The 21,726-nt window shown below is 39.9% G+C and overlaps 1 protein-coding gene across 4 annotated transcripts in view; it reads right to left on the bottom strand.

Annotated features, from left to right (window-relative positions):
• The window catches only part of FOCAD (focadhesin), a 322,539-nt gene that overhangs the window by 105,879 nt on the left and 194,934 nt on the right, over positions 1–21,726 (bottom strand). For all 4 annotated transcript variants that reach the window (XM_078436754.2, XM_078436756.2, XM_078436757.2 and 1 more), the window contains 4 exons: positions 16,984–17,034; positions 15,899–15,982; positions 8,472–8,610; positions 4,336–4,521 (listed from right to left, as the gene is read on the bottom strand). In XM_078436754.2, coding sequence (XP_078292880.2) covers positions 4,336–4,521; positions 8,472–8,610; positions 15,899–15,982; positions 16,984–17,034 — 460 coding nt within the window. The remainder of the gene's footprint in view (positions 1–4,335; positions 4,522–8,471; positions 8,611–15,898; positions 15,983–16,983; positions 17,035–21,726) is intronic.

The following is a 21,726-nucleotide window of genomic DNA, read 5'->3' as shown; positions in this document are numbered from 1 at the left end:
TTTATTGTTTTTATTCTTATCTTTACTATTCCTTTCCTTAAGCTTAATTTAGGTTATTCTTGAAATGGAAGCTTAAATCATGATTGTCTTCCTGTCTTATTTTTTTAACATATGCACTAAAGAAACAAATTTCCATGTCATGCTGCTTTAGCTACATCCCACAGGTCATGTGGCTCATCCCACAGGTCAATAAGCCATGTGGCTTGTTTTCATTATGATTCAGTTAAAAATATTTTCTGATTTCCATTTTTATTTTCTCTTTGATCCATGGATTATTTATAAGTATACTGTTCAATTTTGAGGCTACTGGAGACATTCTAGCTATCTTTTTCTTTATTTTTAGCTCAATTCCACCAACATCAGAAGACAGGCTCTAAATAACTTCAATGTTTTGAAATTTCTTGCAGTTTATGTCTGTCATATATATGGTCACTTTGGTAAGTTTCCCAAGTACCGTTAAGCAACATAAGAATTCTATCACTGTAAGTTACAATGCTTTTCATGTCAATTAAGTAAAGTTTGTTCATAGTCTTATTCAGATATTTTGTAAATTTACTGATTTTTTTTGTCTACTCTTTCATCAAGCTATTTAAAATAGGTTTTAAAGTGTCCTACTTCTATTGTAGGTTTGTCCTCTTCTAAAATTTAAATTCCAGTTAGCTAACATACAGTGTAATATTACTTTCAAGTATACAATGTAGTGATTCAACACTTAGATACAACACCCGGTGTTCATCACAAGTGCCCTCCTTAATTCCCATCACCCATATAACCCATTCCCCCACCCACTTCCCTTCTGGTAGATGTGCCTATTTGAACTTTTAGCTTTGCTAATTTCTTTCATATATTTTGAAATTATGTCATTTTGTGCACCCCGATTAGAACTGTGAGATTTTCTTAACGGAGTGACCTCTTTATCTCCATGAACTGTCCCCTTCATTTCAAAGTTTCTTCCGTTTTCGTGCGTCCAGGACTTTTTCATCATATACTGGACAGTATACAAAGGAACCACAGGAAAATCTAAATGATATTTTTTAATCAGAGAGGAGCTGTCCTCCCCTGTCAGACAGATACAGTGAAGGACTGATCATGAAATTGCATCAGAGATTGAACTGGATTAGGCTTGATTATAGCTTTGGTAACTCTCGGTCTACCTGAGAGTCCCTGTTCCTAGGGAGCACCTCCCCCAAGACTTTCATCTGACACCCTACTCAGTCTCCTCAATACGGAAAGCTTATGAGAGATTCAGATGTGTCACAGGTTTTTGGCTCACCTCTTTCATTCCCATCCCATCAAGCTTCAAAATTTGACAAATATCGTGACGGAGAAATAGACTATGTGTCGAAGGCCTGCAAGTCTCCAGTTTTGCCATGCAGGCACCGCGTGAATGACAAGATCTCTGTTGGTTTCTCTGCCTCCTGCACCAGCCTCTTGTCAAGGTCAAGCCTGAATTTCAGCCTCCAGCTGAGGCAAAACAAGTTAAGTGCACCCAGGTGAAAAGAGCTGTAGATCATCATTATCAATTCACTGCTTGTGTGCTTTGTTTTCTGTCTCGTTCTCCCTGCTCTTCTTTGTTTCGTAAGGCTGGAGATTGCATTTTGCCTCTTAGAAGCGCCAGCCTTAACTTTCAGTGCAAACTCAAAATTTAGCCAGATAGCTTATTAGATGGCTTATTCAGCTTATCAGCTTATGAGCCAGAGTCTTCGGAGAACCAAAACCAGAAACAGAATCTCAATCAATATAATATTATATAAGAATTATATAAGAATTGGGTCACAAGATTATGGGGGCTAAGAAGTCCCATAATCTTGTTGTCTGCAAGCTGGAGAGACCCAGGAAAGATGGTAGTGTAATTCAGAGATGGATGTCCTAGCCAAGGAAAGAGCAAGTTCACCCCTTTACTAGTCTTCTGTTCTCTTCAGGCCATCAGTGAATTGGGATGTTGCCCACCCACACTGGTGAGGGTAAACTTCTTTATTCAGTCTACTGATTCAAATGTTAGCCTCTTCTAGGGGCGCGTGGGTGGCTCAGTCGGTTAAGCATCTGACTTTGGCTCACGTCACGATCTCGCGGTCCGTGGGTTCGAGCCCCGTGTCGGGCTCTGTGCTGACAGCTCAGAGCCTGGAGCCTGTTTCAGATTCTGTGTCTCCCTCTTTCTCTGACCCTCCCCTGTTCATGCTCTCTCTCTCTGTCTCAAAAATGAGTAAACGTTAAAAAAAAAAAAAAAATTCAAATGTTAGCCTCTTCTAGAACGACACTCACAGACATCCAGGAATAATGTTTTACCAGCTACCTGGATATCACTTAGCCCAGTCAAGTTGACATAGAAAATTAACCATCACATCACTCTAGACCCATGCCACCACTAAAAGCTCCACTAGTTTCTCTGTACTCCAACAGACCTCTTCCTAGGCCAAGCCCCAGTCCCAGCCCACAACCGAAATCACTGTCTATCTTCCACGGGGCAGTGGGGGGCACAGTTCTAAAATGTTCTTTCTCTCCGTTCTGTGATTTTAATCTACTTATCTCTGCCTCAATAATTCTCCAGTGCCTTTACAATGTGGTTTATCTTTGCCATTTTATCCAGCTGTGTCTAAATGTTAGCAGCAGCAGCACTCTGCCATGACCCATCACATCCTTCTTGAAAGTGGAAGTTAAATCATGACATTAAAAACCTATACCTTGGGTCTATCCAACAAGAAGATTTAATTATGGTAAATATTTATGCCCCCAACTTGACACCACCCAAATATATAAATCAATTAGTCACAAACATAAAAAAAAAACTCATCGATAATAATACCATAATAGTAGGGGACTTTCACACCCCACTTACAGCAATGATCTCTCAGCAGAAAATCAACAAGGAAACAATGGCTTTGAATGACACATTGGATCCAATGGACTTAACAAACATATTCGGAACATTTCATCCTAAAGCAGTAGAATACACATTCTTCTCAAGTGCCCATGGGAACATTCTCCAGAGTAGATCACATACTGGGTCACAAATCAGCCCCTCAATAAGTACAAAGAGATCAATATCATACCATGCATATTTTCAGATCAAAACGCTAGGACACCTGAAATCAACCACAAGAAAAAAATGAAAAAGTCCACAAATACTTGGGAGATTAAAGAACATCCTACTAAAGAATGAATGGGTTAACCAAGAAGTTAAAGAGGAAGTTAAAAAGTACATGGAAGCCAATGAAAATGAAAACACGACACTCAAACCTTTAGGATACAGCAAAGGCAGTCGTAAGAGGGAAGTACATAGCAATCCTAAAGAAGAAAGAAAGGTCTCCAATACACAACCTAATCTTACACCTCAAGGAGCTGGAAAAAGAACAGTAAATAAAGCCTAAAACCAGCAGAGGAAGAGAAATAATAAAGATTAGAGCAGAAATCAATGATGTCGAAATCAAAAAACAGTAGAACAGATCAACAAAACTAGAAGCTGGTTCTTAGAAAGAATCAATAAAATTGATAAACCCCTAGCCAGATTTATCAAAAAGAAAAAGGAGAGGACCCAAATAAATTAAATCATAAATGAAAGAGGAGAGATCACAACCAACACCATAGAAATACAAACAATAATAACAACAGTATGGAGATTCCTCGAAAAATTAGAAATAGAACTACTCTATGACCCAGCAATTGCACTGCTGACTATTTATACAAAGGATACAAAAGTGCTGATTCAAAGGAGCACATGCACCCCAATGTTTACAGCAGCATTATCAACAATGGCCAAATCATGGAAAGAGCCTAAAAGTCCATTGACTGATGAATGGATAAAGAAGGTGTGGTGTGTATATACAATGGGATATGACGTGGCGATCAAAAGAATGAGACCTTGTCATTTGCAACAAAAGTGGATGGAACTAGACTGTATTATACTAAGCAAAATAAGTCAGCCAGAGAGACAAATACCTTATGATTTCACTCATATGTGGTATTTAAGAAACAAAACAGATGAACACAGGGAAGGGAAGAAAAAATAAGAAAAATACAGAGAGGGAGGCAAACCATAAGTGACTCTTAAATACAGGGAACAAACGGAGGGTTGCTGGAGCGGTGCTGGGTGGGGGAATGGGCTAAATGGGTGATGGGCACTAAAGGGGACACTTGTCGGGATGAGCACTGGGTGTTATATGTAAGTGGTGAATCACTCGATTCTACTCCTGAACCTATCATAACACTTTATGTTAACTAACTTGGATTTAAATTTTAAAAACTAAATTAAGAATTAATTAATTGATTAAAATACAATTAAGAACGCTTCCTAATTAAAACCAAACCCGCTACCTTGATATTATGTAGTGCGCTCACCTGCAAGGCCAGGTTTCAAACCCGGTTGCTTGTTTGTTTCATACATTTTCAATATAAAATTGGGGATTCCTGCTACGGTCTTTCCTTGGTCTGAGCGAACACCTCCTTTTAATGCAGAGTGATATACTCCACGGGGCATATTCACCATTTCTTGCTTCACAAGAGACGTAAAAAATTCCTCCAAAGCTGAAAGAGGTGAAAGATCAAAAGTAAACACAGTATGTTAGGAGAGCATCATTCACTCTTAACTCATATATAGTTATTTTCATGCATGCTTGCACACCCACACACACAGCTGTATTTCAGACCAAACTTCACACAGTGAAAGGGAACTCTTGATTCCCATCCTTTGCCTAGTCTTCCCAAATTATAACATGGCACCCAGTTACTCAAGCTTAAAACCGTCATCATTCTCAATTCCTCTCTTTCTCACACTTCGTATACGTAAATCCATGAGCAAGCCCTTGCAGATCTACCTGCAGAAATATATCCTGGCTCCATCATCCATTTCTCTCCATTTTCACTGCTGCTTGCCTACAAAACAGGTTTGTACTCAAGTGTTATTTCCCTAGGGGCCACTAGAGGTTGCCCAGTGCAGAAACAAAAACAACGAACACATCTAAGCTAAACAAATGGTAGGCATGGAAAACAAAATGGAAAACCACTGCCTGTGCCTCTCGTAAGAATAAAAAAGAAGGGTCCACCTAACTAAACAGGAATTTCATTCTTAATAGGTCTCAAAGTCCTCTTTAAATGACTGTGATTAAATTGAAGGTGCTCACTGGAGCATCTATTATGCGCCCAGTTCCGTTACTCCTACATAGAACCTTCCTAGAGGTGACCACGCTTCTCCACTGAAAGCCCAGAGAACGCCTGTGTGGGATGTTTTCCACTTACCCCTCCAGACCGGCCCTCTGCCCTCTCAACCTTGCTCTGTACGTTGGGAGACAACCTTTATCGACTACATCCGCAGGGCTCCCTTGTCCTCCGGCTTTTAGTTGGCTTTTTCCAACGGGAGACACTCGCCAAAGATCACAGGTTGGAAGCAGAGTGAGGTCAGGGCATGTGTCCCCAGACGCCCTCCTGCAGGACTGTTACAAGTGGCCTGCATCCCTCTTCTGCAGCCCCTGGCTCCCCTGAGGCAGCGCTCTCCACGACACAGACGCTCTCCCCGATTCTCCAGACTGCTACGTCCCCTTCCTTACCTCTTCAGGCTGGGGGACATTAACCACTCGGGGATAACGCACCATTGCTTGTGAATTTCCTTCAAACCCGACCACACAGCTGTAAATGGTGCCTGTATGAAACCCTCAAGGACTCCAACTGAATGTGCCTCTTCTGCCAAGCCCCTGGCTAATACATCATCTACATGAAAGAGATGCACGACGTCCAGTCACAGGCCACATACCCCAATTCCTGCATAGGCGTGCACAGGTGGGACTGCTTCACCCTGGGGGTGAGTACAGACGACTCAGAATGTAGCTAAAGATCATGTTTGTGAGGACAGAGGAGCTATGGCGGGAGAAGGTAATTTCACGCTTTCTCAGAAGGGAATCTATTTTGGCAAAAGCTCATCCGTGTCAGGAGGTAAGTACACATCTTCGTGTAGACTAACTCGGGAACCGAACTCTGTCTCCTTGTCAAGGTCTTCAGAGAACTAAGGACTCTCAAATTAACTCAAGCCCCCAAAATGAGTTTAAATGAGGGTAGGACACCATGAGTATGACCAGTGTATACAGCACCATCTTCCCTGGCCAGGAAGCTAGGAACTACGATTTCTTTTCTACTGCTTCGGAGCCTTGCCCTGTCCCTCCAGATGATCAGGTGAGAATTTAAAAGAGCTGAAAATTCTGTAGAACACAGGGTGTTAAATATAAATTTTTAGAACACCCCCCAGTGTCCTTTAATAGGTGAGGGGACAAACTGTGGAACATCCTACAACGGAGTACTACTCAGCAATTAAAAGAAATCGACATAGGCAAGTATTTGCATAAAGATCAAAGTCATTATGCTGTGTGTAAAAAAATTTCTTTAACTGAAAAGTCTATATACTATATGGGGGGGAACTAGTGAAATCCTAAGTCTATAGTGTTTTTTTGTTTTATTTTTTAAAGAGAGAGAGAGTGAGCAGGGGAAGGGGAAAGAGGGAGGGAGGGAGGGAGAGGGGGAGAGAGGGAGAAAAAGAGAGAGAGAGAGAGAGGGAGAATCTTCAGCAGGCTGCAGGCTCAGTGCAGAGCCCGACACGGGGCTCGATCCCATAGTCCTGGGATCATGACCTGAGCCGAAATCAAGAGTTGGACGCTGAACCGACTGAGCCCCCCAGGAGCCCCTAACAGGTCTATGGTTTAAATAATTGCTTTGTACCAATGTGAATTTCCTGGTTTTAATAATGAACCAAAGTATGTGAGAGGTTATCCCGCTGGGTACGTTACAGTGTACCTGCAACTTCTTTTAAGTCATTTAAGTTTATTTCAAAATAAAAAAACAAAATAAAATACCAGTAACATCCCTATTTAAAAGGCGGCAAATTACTGGATTCCTCTGCAGCTGCTTTTGTGTTTACTTGAAAAGACATCAGGGAAGAAAAGGACCAGGGTTCACTCATGCTCAGTGCAATTTGGTTTTCTGGCTGCTGTAACTAGAGACCTCATGTGTATTACCCACCCTGTGCCTTTTAGGGCGTATGTTCCTAAGGCTGGTGCTTTCTCCTGTTTCTTTTTTGAATTCTCCAGTAACTGCAGGGAGAGGGAGGCCCAGGAAAATAAAGAACTTGGCCCCACGGCGACACGGTTTGCCAGACCCCGGCAGTTTCCAGAGCACCCCCACGTGACGCTACTGAATTTTCTCCAACAGACATACTTGCTGAACTCAAATCCTCCCCTTCTTTCTCAGGGAAAGGCACTCGTAACGATCAAGTACGAACAATGTAGAAGAGCCAGTTAATGGCCACCACATCCTGAGAGGACAGAAGCAACAGCACACCTTGGCCACACCATCTCCTTTCTCCGCCACACACCTTGGGGGGGACTGGATAACATCATTTAAAAAGCCCAAAAGGACTAGAACTTCTACCTCTACGGCAATTTGGGGACGCAGGAGGAACTTTGGATAACTGAAGGCTTTTTTCCTTCCCGGGACTCACTATTTAAACCGCAAAGGGATCCTAGACTCTCCAGGGCCGTGAGCTGGGAAACGGGGAAGAACAGAAACGGGGAACAGGAACAAGTCCTTAAGGCTCTTTTCTGGACATCGAGAGAAAAGGAAATGTGAATTCTTTGTCTAAGTTGTTCCATTTCAGTTTTCTCTCATGAAAGGAGGCAGGGATTTGGGACAGAATTGTCTAGAAATAAATAGTATGCATGTGCCTGAATTCCTCAGCTAATCTCCATGGGGGTAAAGCCAAGGGGGAGAAAAAATCCCCTATTATAGGATATGGCGATTATGATTGACAAGATGACATTTCTTGTGTGGGCTGATCTTAATTTTCAGAAGCTGACCTTTTCACATCCATGTACATTCAAGGTAGAATTGGGACAGAACAAGGTAATCGGTGCCTGCTCGGAAAAATGTTGGCTAATACTGAATTAGAATAATTAGATATAATTAGAATAATTTTTTTAAATGTCACGGTCCTAGAAGCTTTTTATCAAAACTGAATGATCATACAATTTAATCCATTAATTTACAGCTTTCGAATATTGATACCATCTTCGGAATAATTCTAAAGAAAGAATAAATTTGTAACGAAAGTACCCAGGAAATCTCTGTAGATTCTAACGATCTTTTCATTTAGCTTATGGAATAAAGAACCGTTATTTGAGCCAGTGACTTAAAGTCCCACTGCAAATTTGTCTCGTAGAATATGGCTTTTGAAATGGATTTTAATTTCTCACTGAAAATGGTGGTTTCAACTGGTTTTCCAGGGCAATTTTATTCGACCCTAACGTTTTTCCGTGTGTTCGGAACACCATCACCACCTCAAGCCGTCCCTATAAAAGAGACACCTTTGCCTTTCAGATAGAAAGGAAGCTACAATTAAAGTAAACTATAAATATGTACACATCAGAAAAGAACACCATCGGACAGGTAAAAAACACTGACAAATGCTGGCTTCCCCGCCACTGAATAGGAGTCACCTGGTAAAACCGAAGGAGCAGTAAGCGACAATAGTTTGAGATAGCAAGAGCCGGGAATGGAAAGATCCAGATCCTTTTCATCACCCTCATCATCTTCATCTTCTTCTAGCTCATCAGGAATAGGGATTTCTGGTCTTATCTGAAACGACAGAGAAGGCAATAGTAGAACGTCACATAAAATCTTTTCTTTTTCCTTTTTATGCGAAGACTTAAAGACTGAGTTAGACTCGTCGCTCTGTAATGTCAAAAGACCATTAAAAATTAATTTTAAAATACCTGTTCATTTTCAGATTAACTAAATGGTAAATTCTATCTTATGAGATAGAATCCCAGACCCATGTAAAGAACTAGTGGTAATATACTAAGAAAATTACCATAAGCAGGCATAAGCAATGATTATTATAGAGCACTAATAAAATTTTACACCCTCTGACAGTAAAATGCAAACAACTGACACATTCAATATATTGAACTTCTATGGTTTGTAATTAAATATTTGCCTTGTCGGAATACTTTTTTTTTTTTTTTTAATTTGTGATTCTGGCCATATCTCTGTGGCAAAGCTTAAAATCTTCCAGTAGAATATATAGTAGAGATTGGAAAAGGATAGAATGCTTTAGTTGACTTTTTCTTAGACTCGGCAGTTTGTTGCTATAGAATATAAAAACACTAAAGTCTGTAATTGGTAGCTATACTTTATTGTGTCTAATTTGCAATTTGAAGATTTTTGTGGTTGCTCTGTGATTAGTTAGGTTTGTTTGAACCAAAAATTTAAAAATGGAAAAAGATTACCGTTATTGTAGCTTCTACAACTGTCAAGCAATTAATTAAATTTTTAATACTTTCAATGACACACCATCATAATGCCCACATGGAGATAATTAAGCATTAGGGGAGGAAATCAAAATATATAAAAGTGGTTGCTATAACCATAAAGTGCCAGAACCCAGTCATTACCATTAGCCTGTCTCCCGGAGTTATTTTTAGAAATAATTAACAATTCCTGCAGACTGCCTTCTTCATAGGTCCCCAAAGCACTGTTCCATTTAGGAACTGCACTGAGTCAGGATTCTTGCAGGGGGATGAAAGAAAACAGAAAGGAAATGCTTCTCTTAAGTATAATAACCTCCACTCCAATGAAGCCTTTCAACCATAACTAGTGTTCTCTTCACTAGTGAAGGAATAAAAGCAACCTGCCTAGACGAGCACTTTCCAAGACGAGATTTAATTCTGATTCACTACGGAGTACCCAATTCTCAGAGGACCAAGCCAGCCATAATTACAGAGATAACAATAATGTACGCTCCACATAGGGCACAATGGCGTTTGTTGATTTCAGTGCAAACTGGAGAAAACCCTGGCGCATTTGCAACCCTTTTGGCTCTCACAAGCGGGGTTTTCCAAGTGTCTCTGGTCTGTCTACATACTTTGAGCTTGCCAGGTTTAGTATCATCAGGAGTTCTCTTGGAGATTCTAACCAGTCCTAGTCGTCTACAAAGATCCAGAAAAGGAGTTGGTTCTGGGTCTGTCTGCCTTGCCTGTCCCTTTTACACATCGTAGTACAAACTGAAAATGATACTTGAACGGCACCCTGGGGGAAACAGACAGCAATGCTTATAGCTGGAGATTGCAAGGGTAACACCAGCTACCACCCCAGTTATCAAAGCACTGGGAAGCTCGGACACATACCATATCCACAGGTGGCGGGAGGTTTGGGGAGGTGGAACACAGAGGTGACCACTTCAATTAATATGAAAATGCAGAGGGATGGTGAGGAGAGAGAGAAATCAGAACGCTCCTGCTCTGCTGGTGGGCATGTAAAATGGTGCAGGCAGCCCCGTTGACAAACAGTTGGCAGGTTCTCAGAAAGTTAAAGAAGAGCTACCCCATGGCCCGGCAATTTGACTCCTCAGTATACAAGGAGAGAAATGAAAACGTACGATCACACAAAAACTTGCACACGAATGTGAACGCGTTGTTCGAAACGGCCAAAAAATGGAAGCAGCTCAAAGGTCCGTGAACTGGTAAATGCATAAACAACGTGTGGCGTATCTACACAATGGAATATTCTTCAGTTGTAAAAGGGTATGAAGTACAGATACGTGCTGGAGAGGAAGGAACCTTGAAAATATGCTAAGTGAGGGAAGCCAGTCACAAAAGACCATATACTTACTGCGTAATTTCATTATAGAAAAGGTTCAGGCTAGGCAAATTTAGAGACAGAAAGTAGATTAATGGGTGCTCAGGGCTGCGGGAGTGGAAAGGAGTGATGGGGATTGACTACTAATAAAATGTTCTAAAATTAGATTGTGGTTGCTCTGTGATTCCTTGCACAGTTCTTTAAATATAGCAAACCCACTGAATTGTTCACTTTAAATGGGTGAATTATATGGGATGCGAATTATAGCTCAATAAAGCTGTTGAGAAAGAGGAAGAAGGCGAGGAGGAAGGCAGGCAAGCTAGAAGAAGGACGTGGAGAAGAAAGGGGAAGGGGACGGGAGGTAGGATAGAGTAAGAGGACGCAGAAGCAGGAAGCTGTCACCACCTTCAGAGGGATTTGGACTGGTGTATGAACTATGGCAAACAACCAAATGCTTCCAATTCCAGAATTACTTAATGTAAAAGGGACACGATTATTTCTGCACACATTTTAGCCTATCCAGTCTTTCTGATCAGTCCACCTAAATTACTTACAATGAGTCACAGGACCCAGACCATCAATATCTCTTAGACACGCTAAAGAAAGTCAGACCTACTAGGTTGGAGATTAAAAAAATAACGATCTATCTTATGTTGTCTAATTTTACATCCACATAACTGGATGCCTCTATTAATTTATCTGCCATGTGGCAAAGAGCATATGTCTGTATCTTACATATGCATATATTTTAACAAAGAAACTACAGATACAGTAATTTAAGAATAGCTGATATATTCTGCCTACTTACAACGGTATGATTTGTTTCTTCAAAGGTGAGTTAATTCTGAACAAATTAGCACTTATTGTTGGACCTTTGGTTCCATCTCATTTCCATCCTCCTCCGCTCACCTCTTAAAGAAGTATTTGTCCCAGCTTCCCTGTGCAAGACCCAGGCTTTTCTCTTGCTTTGTGCGTAACTACTGAATTGCGATGAATGGGCGTACAACTAAGAAAAGTCAAGAGAAGTCATCTAAAAGAATACCTGTAAAATTACCACATTTTGGTAATTATATGACAGTAGCTACTAAAAACACCCAGGAAAACCACATATATATTTAAAACACACACACATACACACACAACTACACCCTTCCAATTATCGCTAAGCTTTGTTGAAGAAACTTAAATGGAGAGCCAAATATTAAATGACAAATTACTTTTAGAATCTGCTTCAAATTGAATATTGGAAAGTTTATACTACAAAATGCCTCACTATGGGTTCTGAGCCAGATAACCTTTTAACCACCTTTCCTGTGTATAACCCATGAAAATCTAAGAGTTTGTGCATAAACACAGGATTTTATTTAGAACATGTCAAGTATCTGCATACATTTATTTAAAAAGAGAAACAGCTTCTGATGAATGCAGTGACATTCACTTAAATCAAAGCCAAAGAGGTTACACCACATTAATACCAACGCAGGATGCATAATGAGTTCTCTTCCATTACTCACTTCGAAAATTAACTCCAGAAATCAAGAACACAATCTATCTTAAGATTCTTTAATTAAAAAAAAAAAAAACAAACTTAATTTTTGAACAGCTAAATAGTTTTTAATGGACCCAAGTCAAAGATGAGAGTCAGTCTTCTGCCTAAATGTTTGTCCATTACTGATTGTTTTACCAGAATAACAATTCTCTATATTTTTGTTTATTTTTGTTTGCTTTGTTTTATTGGGTTGGGGGGACACTAAAGAAGGCCAAAGAGAAGAATAAATAGTTCAACAGAAGAAAGAAATACAAACTAAAAAACAAAAATCATTTCTGTCCATTTCTTAACGTTGGAATCAACAAGGCCTCAAAGAAGCCCCTGAAACTTTTTGACCAACTTCAGATTTACATGTTTCAAGTGATCAACGATGATATTTTTACAAACCAACGAAACATATGGATTCGCTCAACATTCCCAGCTTAGAATATGGCCTCGGGCTTAGTGTATGTCCAATAAATAATTGCTAAACTGATACAAGTATGAAGTGTCTATCAATAATCCCACAGAACTTCCTAATAACAACCTAATGACAAGAAGAGGAGTTCATGGATTTGATATTCAAACCCCTAACTCACGTGGTATCTCGTTAAACTCCAGGGCTCATAGACATGTTCCAATCCTACCTTAGGTGGACTGTTTCATTCAACCCAAACTGATGTCTGCCACTCTCCCAACACCTTTTGTTCTATCCATCTGTGAGCTTTCAACAAGTTTCAGGGTTTAAATGGATGTATCAATGAACAAGAAATCTTTCTTTAGTAAATTTAGAGAAAGGCAATACAGTACTTACAAGAGTAGCTACATTATATAAGAAAGTAGTCCTGTTGCTAAGGATACAGTGTATCTTTTTGTTGTTGATTTTTACTTGAAATTTACAGCACTCTCATTTAAAAGATTCTTTCACAAGTTTTCACAGAGAGAATGTGGATGTACTTTCACTGGAAAGGTACAGAGGTAACCTTCAGTTTTCTGAGTAAGTCAAATTGCCCGTCGTGCAGAGTGACTAATCTCTGTCAACAAGGAAGAAACAGAAGTCCCTACCTGGAAGGGACTCTTCAAACCATTGAAAATACGTTTTTATAGAAGAGCCTCAGTTTCACATCACTGCTATCATCTACAAAACAGAGGTAGGGACGTGACTCAGTTGTATCCTTAGCCTTTCGGGGTTTGTTTGGGATATAAACACATTGACCACTTTCTGGACTTTTAGTTCTTAGGTATTCAAACAGCCAAATTGAAAATCAGTAATCAATGAAAGGAAGAAGAATGCATTGTGCAGTCTTAGAAGCAATAATTCTCCATGAGGAGGCAGGTCGTCTATATCAGAAACTGGGGGTCAAAGACAGACTCTTTCAAATCACTTATGTCCCCTCCTCTTAAGCCTAGTTGAGAATATCCACTGCAGTGAACACTGTTACTTCACGGAGTAGGTCGTATCCCAGAAGGGGGTTAGGGTAGAAAAAAAGTTGAGAAGCACGGCAGAAAAAGTATAAATGTTAGACATTTCCTTTATAGTTCTTCACACTCTAATGGTGAAAACCCAAGCATATATAGAAACCCCAACTCTAAGTATACCACTACCCTTTACATTGGAAGGTATAAAGAGCTATTTACGTGTCCTCAGCTAGCAGAGGACATTGAACAGTTAGATTAAGAAAGTATCTAATAGAGATGCCTGAGTGTCTCAGTCAGTTAAGCGTCAGACTCTTGATAATGTCTCAGGTCATGATCACACGGTCATGAGACTGAGCCCTGTGTTGGGCTCTGCACTGAGCGTGAAGCCTGCTTGGGACTCTCCCTCTCTCCCCCCACCCCACCCAACCCTCGCTTCCGCCCCTCCCTGCCGTGGGCACATGTGCGCACTCTCTAAATAAATAAGAAAGTATCTAATATTTGACTAAGCATAGCCCTTAACTGAATCTAAACTCTAATACCAGAAACTGAACATAATGCTAAAGTAGGAAAAGATATAAACATATCAATACCTAAAGAGGTAGAGACTAAACAGCTAGGAATATGTGGGAGTTATTTAATCAAAGCTACTACTCCAAAGCTACTACTCCAAATTTCATGAATAATAGCTAAAAGTAAAGGTAATTATGATGCTGTAATCTAAATTAGCAATTGCTTATTAAAATAATAATAATAATAAAAATATCTTTCCAGATGTCGTACCCAATTTACTAGTAGGCAGTTGCATACAAAATTTACATGTAGCTTTTTTACCTTTACCTTTTCCTTTTTTAAACTTTTTTGTTTTCTTTCTTTAGGCGTTTACATGTTTATGTGTTTATTTATTTTAAATATAACTTACCATCAAGTTAGCTAACATACTGTGTATATAATACAGTGTGCCCTTGGCTTTGGGGATTCATCACTTACATACAACACCCAGTGCTCATCCCAACAAGAGACCTCCAGTGCAATCTGAAGTTCATCTTTTTTAATTTTATGAGTCACAGAACACTTTTTCTTAAGTCTTCCCATTTGGGATAGCCACACGACAAACTGGCCCATCTGTCTTTGCATCGTCAACGTGAGAAATCCTCACTTAGTTAGGATTTGATTTTACAAGAGGCTTTCAACAATCCCTCCAATTCAATTCAATAAACACAAGTTTGCCTTGTTCCTACTGGCAACTAACCTCTATACAAACTCAGTCCCAAGGAAAAAGTCAACCCATTTTAATGCCTTAGGATCCTAAGACATTTGTATCAAGACTTCTTGAGCCATTTGACCTAAGGACTGATTCTGGGTAACATCAGACGTAACTTCTTCTAACACAATGTCTGCTTTATACTCTAGAGGCATTCAATAAACGTTCATACGCATTTAAATTAGCAGTAACATTAAATGTGAGATCCATACACTTAGGTCCTTAACATAACCTAGTAACTTAAACCTGGTCATATTAAGTAGATATTAGAAAAGGTTGTATGTTTTCAATCTAAAAACTAAGAGGGACACCTGGCTGGCTTAGGCATGCGATTCTTGGTCTTGGGGTCGTGAGTTCAAGTGCCACGTTAAGCATAGAGCTTCAAAGAAATTAAAATATATATATATGTGTGTGTGTGTGTGTGTGTGTGTCTGTGTGTGTGTGTGTGTGTGTGTTTGTATGTATATATATATATATATATATATATATATATATATATGTATATGCATATACATATACATATAAACTAAGATAATGTCACACAATGTGTTAACTCTTAGAAGAATGATCCTTTCTTCATCCAGTTCCCTGGGACTAACCTATGTATCATTTCACACTAAATGAATTAAAATAGCAGATTTTTCACATGCATCTCAATTTTGTATCACAAATAAGGATCTCTGGCTGCACAGGCTGCCTAAACCTTAGTCTATGCAGGCCATGCTTGGAAGTGAACTACTCCAGGAGGTAGCAAACTGGGCAAAATGGTTCCTACGGTGACACAGATCCTCCGGGGTAAGCCAGGGGCACCGGCATGCAGTTACCTACAGAGACTTCGTCAACACCATACGTGCCTTCCATCTGCTTCCAAGAGATTTAAGTTCATTATCTGTGGGGTCTAAGACCTCTCCAGTCTTTTACAGATTAGACAAATTAATATATGTAAGTTCTCATTCTTTATAGACAACATATCTAGAGTTACATATGCGTCAGCTAAAAATCTTCAAAGAGAGGAAATACAAATACAGTTATGAACCCCAGCAGTCAAGAGATACCACTGGGAAAGCAGAAAGGCCTACCTCTTCGGGCAGATGAAGAATGGTATGCTCTCCCGCGCTAAAATGTGACAGAGATTTATAGGCAGCGTTTGCTACAATTGATTCCTAGATGGGGTACCAGTAAAACAAAAGAAACAATATATATTACACATCACCTTTGGAGGAAGAACAAAATTCCCACGCCAACCTCAAAGTGCTATAGTCAGGGCTTTGGAAATGGTATTCATGGCTTGCTTACTAGGTCCCACTAAAAAGAGAGAAATCAGCGCTCGGTAGAGAGATCAGAAGCACTGCGTTTTTATCCCAGTTCGGACATTAAACATCAATTCACTCCAAATCGCTCAGGTCCCCATCAGGTGGCATGGTTTACTGAAGCAGTATATGGATTTAAAGTTCGATCCATTGGAATTAGGTTCTGATTCTCCAGCTACTAAAAAGTTAGCCCTTGGGAATCTAAGCTCATACACTCATGAGTGTAGTATAACGTCACCAACAGACACCCTCTTCTTTGTACTCCTTGATTGGAAATGACATCTAAAAAATGAACTGGACTTTTTGTTCGTTTGATATGCTCGTTGTTGACGGACAGGCAAAGCAGCAAAGGGGAAGGGCCATTAAAAAAATGACGCAATGGCACCAGTCTCTCTTTACATCTGTCAGCTTCACCAGGTAACAAGTGCCTTTTATGACAAAAATGCATTAATGGGCATAAACTGGAAAGAATTTCTAGGGGCACCTGGGTGGCTCGGTCGGTTAGGCGTCCGATTCTTGGTTTCGGCTCAGGTCATGATCTCACAGTTCGTGAGTTCAAGTTCCACGTTGGGCTCTGCACTGGCAGTGCAGAAGCCTGCTTGGGATTCTCCCTCTCTCTCTCCCTCCCTCTGGCCCTCCCCTGCTCATGCTCACACTCTCTCTCTCAAAATAAATAAATTATTAAAAAAATAAAAAAGAAAAGAATTTCGAAAACCTAAACTTACAAATGTCAGAATTCTTTTAAGATCAAGAAGCCATCATTTCAAATTAGTTATATTTTTTTATTCAAACAGTCTTGTTTCACAGTTCTTTCCCACCTGGGTTGCGTTTCACTGACACCCTTGTGAAAGTACCTTGTTTTGAGTGTGGGTCCAGAGGAAGCTGAGGACTTGGACTTTAAAATTCTGAAAAATCAATAAACATCACAATAAATTTTTAAGTCGAAGGCAAAACTGACAACAATCTAAAGCAGCAAACGGTGAAAATTAAATCACTTTCAAAATTATACCGCTAGTGATAGACTTCATCTGTATTTACCCATCATTCAGAAAATGAAAATGCTCAGAAACAGACTCATCATGGAAACATATGGACATTTTAAACACAGTGAGATGTTAGGATTACTAAATTGAGAAACCTGACCATTTTTTGCGGACCTCTCAAGTCCTACCTAGTACGAATGTCACTCCTCTTTCATGCCACGGTTCCCAGGAGGCAGTTCTCCCTTCTCCAAGTGACCATATGGCCCATGGCACGCTTCAGCATCCGGTTTGATTATCTGTGTATGTGGCTAACTCCCTAGTAGATTTACACTCCTTAGGGCAGTGACTGACTTTTTCATTTCCAAAGCCTATACTATAAAGCCCAGGTCCTCAAATGACAAATATTTAATAAGTAACTGAGCTTAAAAAGCCATTTCTTTTCCAAGGCCCACAGTCTTCATCATTTCAATCACATCTAACTTCTTGTCCTTATAAATCATAGAAGGTTCTTCTATAACTCCTTGTCTTTGTATATTCTACTTCTTAGACTTCAATACGAAGCAACATTTTTTTTTTTTTTATTCTACAAGAACCTAGTCTTATAGCACCAACTAAATAAGGTTTACTTCAATCCCTCTTAGAATGCTGGCCCCTTCCACACCATACTCTCATAGCCCTTTGATTAAGTGTACTCACCCATCAAATGTTATTATTATTGGCACAAAAACAGACATTCAGATCAGTGGAACAGAATAGAGAACCCAGAAATGGACCCACAAACGTATGGCCAGCTAATCTTTGACAAAGCAGAAAAGAATACCCAACGGAATCAAGACAGTGTCTTCAGCAAACAGTGCTGGGAAAACTGGACGGCGACATGCAGAAAAATGAACCCGGACCACTTTCTTACACCAGATGCAAAAATAAACTCAAAATGGATGAAAGACCTAAACGTAAGACAGGAAGCCATCACAATCCTAGAGGAGAAAGCGGGCAAAAACCTCTTTGACCTCAGTCTCAGCAACTTCTTACTAAACACGTCTCTGGAGGCAAGGGAAACAAAAGCAAAAATGAACTATTGGGACCTCATCAAGACAAAAAGCTTCTGCACAGCAAAGGAAACAATGAGTAAAACTAAAAGGCAACCAAAAGAATGGGAGAAGATATTTGCAATGACGTATTAGATAAAGGGTTAGTATGCAAAATCTCCAAAGAACTTATCCCAACTCAACATCCAAAAAAACAAATAATCCAGTGAAGAAATGGGCAAAAGACATGAAGAGACACTTCTCCAAAGAATACATCCAGATGGCTAACAGACACGTGACAAGATGCTCAACATCACTCATCATCAGGGAAATACAAATTAAAACCACAATGAGATACAACCTTATACCTGTCAGAATGGCTAACATTAACAACTCAGGCAACAACAGATGTTAGCAAGGATGTGGAGAAAGAGGATGTCTTTTGCACTGTTGGTCAGAATGCAAGCTGGTGCAGCCACTCTGGGAAACAGTATGGAGGCTCCTCAAAAAACTAAAAATAGAACTACCCTACCACCCAGCAATTGCACTACTAGGTATTTATCCAAGGGATACCAGTGCGCTATTGCAAAGGGGCACATGCACCCCAATGTTTATAGCAGCTCTATCGACAATAGCCAAAGTCTGGAAAGAGCCCAAATGTCCATCGATGGTTGAATGGATAAAGAAGATGTGTGTGTGTGTATTATATATATAATACACACACACACACGTTCATTCAAAAAGAATGAAATCTTGCCATTTACAACTATGTGGATGGAACTAGAGGGTATTAATGCTAAGTGGAATTAGAGAAAGACAAATCTATGATTTCACTCATATGTGGAATTTAAGATACAAAACAGATGAACATAAGGGAAGGGAAGCAAAAATAATATAAAAGCAAGGAGGGGGATAAAACATGAGACTCTTAAATACCGAGAACAAACTGAGGGTTGCCAGAGGGGTTATGGGAGGAGGGATGGGCTACATGGGTAAGGGGCATTAAGAAAGACACTTGTTGGAATGAGCACTGGGTGTTAAACATAGGGGATGAATCATTGGAATCTACTCCTGAAATCATCATTGCACTATATGCTAACTAAGTTGGATGTAAATTAAAAATACAATAAAAAAAACTTTTAAATGTTATTATAATTATTGTTGCTTACGTCTACCTCTTCTGCCAACCTTTGAGCTCTTGGAAGGCAAGGACTGGGGCGCACCCGGGTGGCTCAGTGGGTTAAGCGTCTGACTTCTCCTCAGGTCATGATCTCACAGTTCGTGAGTTTGAGCCCTGCGTCAGGCTCTCCGCTGCCAGCGCAGAGCCCGCTTCAGATCCTCTGTTTCCCTCTCTGTCTCTCTCAAAAATAAATAAACATTTAAAAAAAAAAAAAAGGAAGGCAAGGACCGACAACATGGTGTAATGGGGAAGTACAGACTATGGAGCTAAAAGTTACAGGTTTAGACACCAGCCTTCATTTAGAAACTATAATGTTCGTCAAGTTACTTGCCTAGCATGTGGCAGGTACTTAATAAACATTTAATGAATGGATGAACCTCTTCAAATCTCAGATCCTTTAGCTATAAAATGAAAAATAATACCTTCCTGTGAGACATTATAACAAATTGGTATAAATTAATGGGAAAGGTGCTGGGAATATAATAAACACTTAAAAAGAATATCTAGAATATGTATTAGTGTCTGTAAAGCCTAGCACAGTTTTAATAAATATATCCTGAGTCAATGAATGGATATACAAGCACTTTCCAAAGCAATTCAGAAAATACACTAATGGAAGCATCGTGTCTATTTTCAACAAGCTTATACTTTAATGGGAAAAATAATATATGCACAAACACACATATCTGTAGTATAAAATAGAAATAAATGTTCTTAAAGGTGCCTGGGTGGCTCAGTCGGTTGAGCTTCTGGCTTCGGCTCTGTCATGATTCTGCGGTTTGTGAGTTCAAGCCCTACATAGGGCTCTGAGCTGACAGCTCAGAGCCTGGAACCTGCTTGAGATTCGGTGTCTCCCTCTCTTTCTGCCCCTCCCCTGCTCTTTCTCAAAATAAATAAACGTTTTTTAAAAGAGAAATGCTCTTAGAATAGTATAAAGAATCAAGTCTCTAGCAATAGATTCCCACTTGCACAAAAATTCTCAAAGAACAGGATGAATTCAACCAATTACGTATCGTCTAAAATCGATTTTAAAATTAGCGATGGGAAAAAAAAAGCAATTCTGACAGAAAACAATGTGCACAAAGGAAATGAAATGGAAAAGTTTGGAGGCAGAAAAAAAAAAAAAGAAACATTACCAGTGGTTTAATTTTCCTAGAGTGCAGGGGGCAGGAAAAAAAGAGTGAGGCCAGATTCTAAAAGACCTGATTAGGTATTTACTGGTTAGGTAAAGAGGGGTTGGATTCCATTTTAGGCAAACACAAGACACTGCAGTGACTGGGAACAGCAACGACCTAAGAAATGCTTTGGGAAAATTATACCCAAACTCTAAGCAGTTAACAGAGAACCCATTATCTAGATACATATAGGGAGAGAGGCAAAGAGGGAGGGAGAAAGGAAGGCAATGGACGGTGAGAGAAGAGAAGATGAGGGAAAAGAGAGGGATGGGGAGAGACAGAGAGAGAGCAAGACAGATCAAGACAAATGGACAGAGGTCTCCTTCTACATGTCTTTATTTCTGCTTCCAAGTGGATATGGTCACTGAAGGGCTCTCTCTTACTGGGAGGAAACTGATGGATGGAATGGCCTCAAAGCAATCTATCTGAGCAACAAGGAACCTCATTAAGATATGCATGAACATTGGGGCGCCTGGGTGGCTCCATCAGTTAAGCGTCCGACTTCGACTCCGGTCATGATCTTGCGGCTTTTGAGTTCGAGCCCCGCATCAGGCTCTGGGCTGACCACTCAGAGCCCGGAGCCTACTTCAGATTCAGTGTCACCCTCTCTCTGCCCCTCCCCTGCTAGCACTCTGTCTCTCTCTCAAAAATAAATAAACATTTAAAGAATTAAAAAAAAAAAAAAAAAAAAGATAAGCATGAAGATACACCAGAATAAGACACCACTGGAAAAGAATGTACGTTCGAAAAAGAAAAAAAATCAAGTCCCGCCTCCCCACAACAGAAAACTGACAGCCACCGGTAAGCAAAGAGAAGAAACCAGCACAAAAACCAGTTCATAAATCAACCTGTAATAAAATCTGAATAACTCAAAGTACAAGCAATACAAAGGTATAGGAGTTCAGTCCTTGAAAACAGAAAATGAATATACACAACATGTCCTTACTTTGGCTTTTAGTCTTAGCTCTGTGTCAGTAGCCCAACAGACTTTCTGATAATGTAAGTATACGTATCATAACAGTCGCCATAAAAAAGACGGTTGGTGAACTACATACTCTAGAGTCTCAAATTGATTCTTTTTTTTTTTTTAATACCCTGAAACAAAAACCCAAATGTGAGAATAAACTCACAGTCCCCTATATTGGTTCAATCATGCATGAACTATTTACTGAATATATGTTATGTGCCAGGCGCTATGCTAGGTATTGTATCTTCAGGAAGGACAAGTTTG

Source organism: Panthera onca, chromosome D4, assembly GCF_046562875.1.
Source record: "Panthera onca isolate mPanOnc1 chromosome D4, mPanOnc1 haplotype 2, whole genome shotgun sequence".
Classification (NCBI taxonomy): Eukaryota; Metazoa; Chordata; class Mammalia; order Carnivora; family Felidae; genus Panthera; species Panthera onca.
Note: the sequence above shows the minus strand (reverse complement) of the source record. Positions and strands in the feature narration are given on the sequence as shown.